General features: G+C 40.2%; 2 protein-coding genes across 7 annotated transcripts in view; both read left to right on the top strand.

The window, feature by feature from the left end:
- The window catches only part of fhod3a (formin homology 2 domain containing 3a), a 74,730-nt gene extending 70,881 nt beyond the window's left edge, over window positions 1-3,849 (top strand). For all 6 annotated transcript variants that reach the window (XM_080443098.1, XM_080443095.1, XM_080443096.1 and 3 more), the window contains 2 exons: window positions 205-610; window positions 1,408-3,849. In XM_080443098.1, the coding sequence (XP_080299224.1) occupies window positions 205-610; window positions 1,408-1,490 (489 nt within the window). In that variant the 3' untranslated portion in view covers window positions 1,491-3,849. The remainder of the gene's footprint in view (window positions 1-204; window positions 611-1,407) is intronic.
- A 2,309-nt stretch (window positions 3,850-6,158) lies between these two features.
- LOC308095593 (glutathione S-transferase A-like) lies at window positions 6,159-9,287 on the top strand (the record flags this gene model as incomplete). Its single annotated transcript, XM_080442644.1, has 6 exons — window positions 6,159-6,326; window positions 6,793-6,858; window positions 7,453-7,558; window positions 8,024-8,142; window positions 8,309-8,388; window positions 9,155-9,287. The coding sequence occupies 6 exons, from the start codon at window positions 6,159-6,161 to the stop codon at window positions 9,285-9,287; spliced, it is 672 nt and encodes a 223-aa protein (XP_080298770.1).
- Between the last annotated feature and the right edge of the window lie 1,027 nt (window positions 9,288-10,314).

A 10,314-nucleotide genomic window follows, 5' to 3' on the forward strand; every position in this document is an offset into this window, starting at 1 on the left:
TTCACAAAAAAAGCTTAATAATGTAGTTTTAAATACTGTTCAATGACTGTTGAATGAATGTTCATAAATACCCAGTAGACTTCAGTAATGTACGACATAGCATGTATGCACCTTTTGTGTTATATTATATACACAAATTATCCTTGAATTATCCCCTGAGGAAAATTACTGTTATTATAAATTATTATTTTATCTGTCTATCAGGCCGGTCGGTATGGCTCGGGCAGCAACAGCAGTAACAGCGCCCCCAGTGGCCATGGGGAGGTTGAGCAGTCCCAGCCGGGTTTGGGCCACGAAGAGGACGTTGCAGAGCATGAGACCCTGAAGGCCGTGCTGAAGACCAGCCTGAGCAGCAGCGACAGAGAGAGCGCGTTGAACACGGTGCCGGGGCTACGCACGCGGCTCAGGTCACGTCCAGGGCGGGGAGGAGGTGTCCACTCAGGTCGCAGTATGCCAATGGCAACCATGCCAGCGTCCAAGCCACCTGCAGAGGAAACGCTGAACGGTGACGATGATGCAGATGACATCATGGAGCGCATTGTGAGGTCAGCCACTCAGGGCCCGTCACAACCACGGGAGAGGAGGAGGTCACGGGCCAACCGCAAATCACGTACGTCCTGTTCTCGTTTCCTTCTTGCTGTCTGTCTGTCTGTCTGTCTGTCTGACTGTCTGGGGCTAAACTCACAAAAGCAAGAAACTCTTGCAACGTGTTGTCAGTGCAGTAACCCTGGCAATGCCAGGAAAGCTAATATTCGGCTTGTAATAATAGAAATAAAACAAAATAAGATAAAATCACGTGCATCATAGAGTTGTGTGTTCAAGCATATAGGACAGACCACCTCTAGAGGTTCTAGAGGTGTTACTTCATAGTTCCAAGCTAGATAAACTATTCACATAGTTTATTAATGGGTCCCAGGTTTCGTCAAATCTCTTAATGGAGCCGTTGAGTATGCATCAGATTTCTTCCAGCTTGGTGTTCTGCATCACATCTTTGATCCATTGGTTGTGTGATGGAGGGTTTACAACCATCCATTTAAGGAGAATTGTCTAGCTAATAAAGAGGAGAAGGCAATGACCTTCTGTAGTGTAAGTGAGCAGGGAGAGGGAGTTTGGAACCATCTGGAACTGAGAATGTACCAAAAAACATTCAATCGTAGGCAAAGGCATAATATTACAGCCTTAAAAATAGTGTAAACAAAGGATGACCAGAAAGGTTTCAAGACATGTGGAAGATGGCCTCTGGGACCTGGTTCAACAACAACTTTGACAGTTTTTTGTTGTTGTGTGCATCTGTAACACAATAAGGATTCGGTTTGGGAATATTGGATATGAATGTTTGACCTGAATGTCAATGTGTGGTAAATAGGCGTGTTTTTAAGTATTCAATCCTTTTACCTTCTGTTACAGTGAGACGGACTCTGAAGAGTGGACTGACACCAGAGGAGGCTCTGGCTTTGGGACTATCTGACTCTCCAGACATGCAACTGTGATATCAACTACCGTCCCACATCAGCACGGAACCCCACTCCTCAACCCTCATTTGATGTGTCTGTCGGTGAGACTGCCTTCGCCACACCTTCAGAATACCGCTCAGCCAATCGGAAGCCCTGTAAATAACTCGCGTGGCAACAAATCACGAGTTTGCTTGCTGTGTGCGATGCAGCTTCCGTTTCCATAGTGTATTTTTGTTTTTGCTTTTGGGTGCAAACGCAGGAAGGAAAATGGACATGTGGTGTAAGGGATGAGGAGAAGAAGACAGAGAAAGTCAATGTTAATGCGTCAACATAATAGTCACTGTTACTGTTGTGTCAAGAGTACATCCACACAGAACGTGAATATTACGCGCGATAACGTGGCACAATTTGTATTCAGAACGAGGGTGATTTTTCACCGCAAATAAAGGCGTGAACCTGTATGAATGAGGCATCAACTATATGAATAGTTTTGATGCAAAGTATATAGGGTTTAAAGGGTTAAAACAGTGGTTCTCAACTCCAGTCCCCAGGACTCAGACTGCTGTTGTTGTTTTTTATTCTAGCTGTCTAATTGGAGACTCATTTAGGCTTGGGACATCAGGTGATTGCATTTAACTACCTGGCACAATAAACAAATTAGCAATAGTCTGGTTTCCCAAGACCATATGGGAGAACGTTCCTAAGGTTTTCTTGGTAAAGGAAATGGCAATGCAAGATTTGTTGAAAATGTGGAAACATTTAAAAGTGGTTAATTTCTATCACACTGCCTCAAGATGATGGGAAACATTTCTGTCGTGTTCATTTAAATATATATTTTGCATTTGAGGCACAAAGGGATGTATGCTTGTGGGCTTCTGTTGTGCCGACATTTATTACTTTTCTTTTATTGAAGCTGTGAACTCTGGATGTATTCTGAATTGGGGTTTATTCACGTTGGGATTCTGTTGGGTGCATTGTTCACTTCTCGTCCATTTTCAGACAATCCCAGTAGAAATCTACAGGAATAATGACACTTTTCTGAGAAACCAGTTGATGTGCAAAACACAACTGTCTGCTTCTGTCGCTGGCGCCACTATAGTGTGTAATATCCATGTGTAGGTACAATTTTTAGGAATGTGAAAGGCTTTCAGTATGACTTGTGCCTTTCATTTTAAAGGGGACAGCACAGTATATTTTTGCCATCTCTCTTTATCACTTTCTCTCTCTCTCCCTCCCCCACTGTCTTTCTCAGAGAAATGTTATTATTCAATTATGTAGCTAGTTATAACAAATTAATATGAGTGCTGGATAAATGTTTTACTTTTGCTTTTTTATTATCTTGGTCAAATGTTTTAGTGTTTTAATTGTCTAATTTATTGCAGAACTCAGATACTCACTTTGTTACTATAACAAATAATGTCTCGCACCTTATCGGTTCTGAAGGATAATAGTTGCTCATATCGACATGAATGACTGATGAAATGTGCACAAAAAAGGAATTCTACACTTTTATCTCAGAGGAACTGTTAATAAGTTGTAAAAACTAAACAAAAAAAACAGGCATGGAAAGAAGTTGAAATTGTAAAAGAAAAAAAAACTTATTTTGTTGGAAATGCAGAGAATTCTGTACAAAAATATGTAAATGCCCTCTCCAGCTGCGAAGTACTGTAGTGTGCATGATTAGTGTGTTCCACGTTTTGTATTATTTTTGTAATTTCTGTAGAATTGTGTATAATAGTATGAGAAGAAAGAGTAAAAAAAAGAGAGGATATTTTGTGAATTATAATTTAAAAGTTTAATGACAAACACAGCAGAAGGAACGCATGGTCTCAAATAATTATGCATTTCGTCTCTATCGGGTGGAAACCTCATATGTACAAAACAGTTACTTATTCAAATTCCAAAATAGTAAAAATAGCAGATCTGCAAGGCCAAAACACGTCGCTTCGCGCCGTGCTTCAAGCTTGCAGATCTGCTATTTTTGATGCTTTTGTGTGACGCTATAGGCCGTTAATTTACGGGGAAAAAAACTCAAAATAAAATATGGCGATAGGAGGTTTCTGCCCGATAGCAACAATTTGCTCATCATGTTGCTGCTTGTCCAGGGGAAGGGAGCAACACTGTTGAAGTTGGAAAGGCCTCCAGGGTTTTGATTTGCTTCTGGCTCTGTGGTCATGCTTCATGTCATAGGAACTCGAACGAGTTACGCGCGTTGTGGAAAGCTCTGGATATCATGTACAACAGACTTTATTACCAGTTGGTTCCACCTCAACAGTCTACACGCAGCTCAGCTTCATTTGAGAATGTTCACTTCTTTAGGTATTCTCTTGTTGAACTGAACACAAACACCACTACTGCGGTGTATTCACATTCTGAAATAAAACAAATACAACAAAACTTACTTTAAATGAGGTATGTATGTATATAGCCATCATAAGAGTGTGCGTGTGTGCGTGCGTGCGTGTGTGATTTCTACAATTCACAAAAAAGTGCAACTTTGAGTGACAGGGTCCCAGCTTATCAAGCTGTGAAAAGGTATTTAAAGGGATAGTTCACCCAAAAAATACCCTTTTTCTATCTAGTCACCCCATGAAGACTTGAATTCAAGAATATTTTTTTGTTTTAGGAATGGGACGAAAACCCCAAAATATCCATGAATTCAAGTCTCCATGGGGTGACTAGATAGAAAAAAAGCCATTTTGGGGGTGAACTATCCCTTTAATACAAAATAATATTTTTGGTGAATTTAGTGTGTATTTTGGTAACTGATGATTGGTGACATCATATAGGCATGAAGCTTACCAGAGGTTATTTCCCCAACCACAGAAAAGTCTCAGAATTTACCACTTAAAGGGCAAGACCACTTTGGTAGAGGTTTGGGTTGTGTAGTTACCTCGCCATGATGTAACTCCAAAGGTGGTCAAGAAATACAAAATAATTGCTGCATTGATTAGAAATTGATAATTCAAAATATGCTCCCCATTGACTTACATTGTACAGTAAAACAGCTCTCAAAAGTCACTCTTTTAGCACGTAAACGAATGTAAACAAAGTTGATTCAGACAATATAGAACATCACCAAACCCAGTACTGTTTTTTTTTAAATAAAAATGTTAACTTACTGTTGATTTAGCTATTTTTATTAGAAAGAAAACCTGGACTGGATCGGCGGATCCGGATCCGGATCTTCAAATAGTAAAATCATCAGGAAGTTGACATTTTTATTAAAAAAATAAACAGTACTGGGTTTGGTGATGTTCTATATTGTCTGAATCAGCTTAGTTTGTGTTCGTTTATGGGCTAAAAGAGTGACTTTGAGAGCTGTTTCAGTGTACAATGTAAGTCAATGGGGAGCATATTTTAATTATCAATTTCTAATTAATGGAGCAATTATTTTTCATTTCTTGTCCACCTTTGGAGTTACATCATGGCAAGGTAACTACACAACCCAAACCTCTACCAAAGTGGTCTTACCCTTTAAGTCCCCTGATGTGTACTGTAGTTACACAATATTTCCAGAAGAGGGTGCCAGAGTATTACTTTGTTTCTGTGTTGGCTCATGCCCAATCTGGGAACCCATCGTCAAATAAAAAGGAAAAACAGCGCCCTCTGCTGTTTTTCACTTTAATCTGTTCTTGAGAGATTAGCTCATGCCTAACCTAGACACCCCAGCAGCTCCCCTCCCTGCTTTCACTTTCAGATCTTGAAGGGCTCAAAGTTCAATAAATGGATTGAATAATAATAATAATGAGTAAAATGCTGTTTGTATTAATCTTCACTGTGTCACGTATAATGTATGTTCTATAACTACTTGGAAAAAATAATATATTTCCCTTCCAGTTCCCATCCGGTCAACAAAATGTATTCTTTACAATGACACCTGTACAGTATGTTTGAACACCTGGGTGTGGCGATAGTAATCAACCTTTGGATGGGGGGGGTCACCAGTGTTGCCAAGTCCGCTTATTATAAGCGACTTTGGGCTTGTTTTTCTGTCAAGTCGATTGGTAGTGGTGGGTTGAGTTTTTTGGGCTTATTTCTAAAGTGTAGTTGCTTATTTGGGATTGTTTCTAAAGTGTAGTTGCTTATTTGGGCTTGTTTCTAAATTGTAGTTGCTTATTTGGGCTTGTTTCTAAAGTGTAGTTGCTTATTTGGGCTTGTTTCTAAAGTGTAGTTGCTTATTTGGGCTTGTTTCTAAAGTGTAGTTGCTTATTTGGGCTTGTTTCCTAATGTTTAAACTAGTGTAATGTAATGTAATGTAATGTAATGTAATGTTTCCTAATGTTTAAACTAGTGGTTCTCAAACATTTGTATTTGTCCGCGCCGCGGACCCCCATCTGAAACTATTTGGTGCCAGGGACCCCTATACAAGATTTGTGTAGTTAAACTGTAATATAACTGTAAAATATTCCAAATATCTCTTCTTTTTTTCCCAAGATCTTTTGAAAATAGCAGATCTCATCATCATCATCACAACGCATTGTGAGCTTGTACTTTTGCTGGGGACCTCCCTGTGTGGGTCATGATTATGCGGCCTTGTTGCCTCTTTTGGGGTTGTTTTTGTAGACCACCTGGCTGCTTGTTTCTCTTGCAAAATCTGGCAACGCTGGGGGTCATAAACCTGTGACACTTCTGCTCACTTTCGGTTATCACTAAGCCTCTTCCTTTGCCTTTGGTGCATAAATCTGAACCTCATTCTAAACTATGGCCAAGTCAATGGATCTGCTGTGGGGGGCAGGTTCCCCTCCATGCTGGCGCGTGATGATCACTCTGGAAGAGAAGAAGCTTCAAGGATACAAACACAAGCTTCTGTCCTTTGACAAAGGACAGCATAAGTCTCAGGAAGTCTTGGATATCAACCCAAGAGGACAGGTAAGTTTAGCATGTGGAACACCACAAAGCACTGCGGGTCGAGCTAATGTGTAACCAGGGTGGGAAATTATGCAGCACTGTTCTGCTGGGAGGTTTTTCTAGTCATCGAGTCACTGTGGAAGGAACTCAAGTAGTCATTTTGATGGAGAAAAAAATCCAACTATCCTAGTTTATTCGAGTGCAGTCTATTGTTAAACTCTTATTGGCTAGTGAAGTAGACTGGTGGATTATTCCACTGTGGACCATAGTCTATAAAGACAAGGTGTAGCAAGTCCTGTAGGTCCTTAAACCTGTAGAGTAGACTGTACTACTACTGTTTCGCATAATTTTTCAATGTTATTGACAATTCATCTATCTACAAGCCAAGCTTGTAGATTGGCTATTTTTGTTTTGTCCCTGAAAAAAAATGGCTTAAAAATTAAGCCTAAGTCTAATCATGTTAATATCATCTATTTCACTGTTCCAGCTCCCAGTCTTCAGACATGGAGACAATGTACTGAATGAATCTTGTGGAGCATGTTTATACCTGGAGGTAAGGAGAACTGAGTGACATAACTGATAACTAACAGCTAGATTAGTTGTGAGTTTCTGATTGGCTATGTTTCTTATAATCATTGTATGTGCCTGAGAAATAATTGTCAAACTCAAGGAACACAAGGAACAATACTTACAATGATAAATACAGTTTTATGTATTATTCAGGCTCTGCTATATACTGTATTACTACCTGCCTGGTTGATCTAATAAATAAACAATTTTCACCAGTGGCGGTGGTATGTGACAGCAAGAGTGGAATGAGCAAGCAGAATGGCAAGTTTAACTAGAACGCCAAATTAAGGTCAACTGCTATGCTATAGTGACTTGTCACAGTTACATAACCCACTGAGTGACGTGCACAACCCACTCACAAGCTACACATCATTTAGGACAGTGTTTACCAAACTATGGGTCGGGAAACATTTTTATGGGTCGTAAGAAAATATAGATTTCCAACAAAATGTGCGTGTGTGTGTGTGTGTGTGTGTGTGTGTGTGTGTGTGTGTGTGTGTGTGTGTGTGTGTGTGTGGGTGTGCGTGTGTGTGTGTGTGTGTGTGTGTGTGTGTGTGTGTGTGTGTTCCCCATATAGAGTCAGTTTAAGTCAAAGGGGACCCGTTTGATCCCTGAAGGCCCAGCAGAACAGGCGTTGATTTACCAACGCATGTGTGAGGGCCTCACGCTTCATGATAAGCTTAGTAAGGCGTGCATACACTCACACAAATGCACATGCACTCATCAACACAGACACAGAAATACACACGATATTTGAACAAACATACTGCATGCACAAAGACATACTACACATGCCAATAATCTGTGTATCAGAGTTGGAAAGTAATAGGTACATTTACTCTCAAGTATTGTACTCAATTACAATTAAAGTTTTCCATACCACTACATCTCGGAGGCACATAGATCGGCTATTCTCAAAATATTTATTCTACTTTTTTAATTTCTTTTACTTTGGTACTTTAAGTGTAATTTGATGCCATTACTTTTGTACTTTTACCTAAGTAAATGTTTTAATACAGGCCTTTATTTGCCCTCAATTGTGGTATTGTTACATTTACTTACAGTAAGTAAAGAATCTGAGTACTTCGTCCACCAGAGCTGTGTGTATGCAGTCAGTGTAATGCTAAATGTATGATGCTGTTTGCTAGATGCTGTCATCTACTACGAGTTGCTTGTCCCTGAGGAAGAGAGACATGACTCAGCTTTACAGAGAAACACAGAAGCACTGGTCACCGAGCTGAAGCTCTGGGAGGGCTACCTGGAAAAGGTACACACACACACACACACACACACACACACACACACACACACACACACACACACACACACACACACACACACACACACACACACACACACACACACACACACACACACACACACACACACACACACACAGTGTTCACATTTCCACTCTCTCTGTTAAGGTGGCACCAGGTTCATACTTGGCAGGACCATTCTCATTGGCTGATGTCATTGTCTTTCCCAGCATTGCCTTTGCCTTCCGCTTTGGGTATGTGAGATTCATGTTTTTCTCCACAGTCGGTGGTACAGTAGGCTACATAATTATATGAAATACTGGAATCGGAATTTTACCACTTAAACCCTGGTTGATCGGAGTCCCTCAGGGCTCTATATTAGTATCTTTTCTATTTTATGTTATTGTAGCCGATCGACAAGTTCACAACGTTGTGAGCTTGTCGATCTGCTATTTTCTGCGAAAGCCTTCCCCACAATAAGGATGCTGGAGTTTAAGTGGTTAAGTCACAGGGGATCAGGTTGATCCATGAAGGCCCAGCAGAGCCTTGATTTACCAACACATGTGATTTCAATTCAATTATCTTTTGTTTGTTAGAAAGTATAATCAAGATTTAGGGACGTTTGACATGAAAACACACAGATGGATTTTGTTTTATGGCATCTAATTGTTAATTTTTTATCTCCATTATGACCATGGTTATGCTCTAAAAGTATTTTTTTTTTAATTATCTTTTCAACGTGTCTAATATTGTTGCCTATAATGACTTCCCCAATATAGGGATGCCAGGTTGAAAGAGGTTGTCTGTCTGTGGGTTTTATATATTTAACCAATGAAATGCATTAACAAGAGCTTGTGACTAAATAATAACTACATTGTATCCATTGGGACACAGGTTCTTTTTCCATTTCCTTAAAAGTAGCAGTTTTGGACATACCAGGATTCCGCCTGATAGTGACGATATACTGTATGATCAATGCCTATCAATGATACTGTAAATCCCCTTCTCTCTTCTATGTAGGCTGTCTGTTGGGCGCTTCCCCAAACTGGCCAAGTACTACAGCCTGTTGAAAGGCCGACACAGTATTAAAACCAGCTGGCCTCCACACTGGGTGGAAGCCGCACAGGGATTTGAAAGACTGAAGACTCTATGAAGCGCGTGCGCGCGCACACACACACACACACACACACACACACACACACACACACACACACACACACACACACACACACACACACACACACACACACACACACACATTTACACATACAGTACATAGCTCACACATATGGTGTTTGTTTGACAATTAAGTTAACAGACAATTCCAAATCCATCTAGATCTTTTTAAAGGAGCAGGGTGGTGGTAATATTTGACGCCATTAAGGCATTCTGCACATCACTATTGTAATGTCATTTTCACTTTTTTATATACAGTTCTTTCCCAGTTCAACATGTTTAATGCATATCGAATTATCTGGTTTTATTTAATGAGGCCTATGATTTTTTTCCCCCTCACAATTACTACTTCTGGGTAAAACGGTCCATAAAAGACTGCATGTATGATACATAACTGATATGATAGGGGTGCACTCTAGGCGCACTCTAAATGTAGCGCACAAGCCACGAGCTTGTGTAGCGCACAAGCCATGAGCCACTTACTATGCCCTTGCTCCTCCCTCAAATAACTATGCAAATACACCATCCCCGTCAGGCTTACCTCCCACGAACATGGCCAATTATGTTTGCATGGACGCCCAGCCAAGCCGGAGGTACCACAGAGGATTGGGAAAAAACTTTACCCCTGCGCGACCCAAGTGCCGAATTGCTTGTTTGTGTAAATAAAATGGCTTTCAAATTAATTATACTTTTCCAGTGTGATTATTTATAGCTTACAATTAACCTCAAGAAAGAAATGCATCACGTAAAAAAAAAATAGGTCTCAATGCATATTTTTTTATAGGTTATCTATGAATGCGTTTGGGCCATTTTCGCTGAGGTCTGAGATCTGAGGTCAGACAGTTCATGCGTGCACCTGGGTTACTGTACTGCTGTAGGAAGGTTCTGCCTCATACAAGGGTGGTTGCTCAGTGGGAGGTAATCTATAATTAATGAAAAAATCTTGTTTAAATGTCAAATACATACAAACTAAATAAAGATTTTTTTAAACACATGGATATGTT

Source organism: Gymnoscopelus braueri (assembly GCF_963280865.1).
Source record: "Gymnoscopelus braueri genome assembly, chromosome: 11".
Lineage (NCBI taxonomy): Eukaryota > Metazoa > Chordata > Actinopteri > Myctophiformes > Myctophidae > Gymnoscopelus > Gymnoscopelus braueri.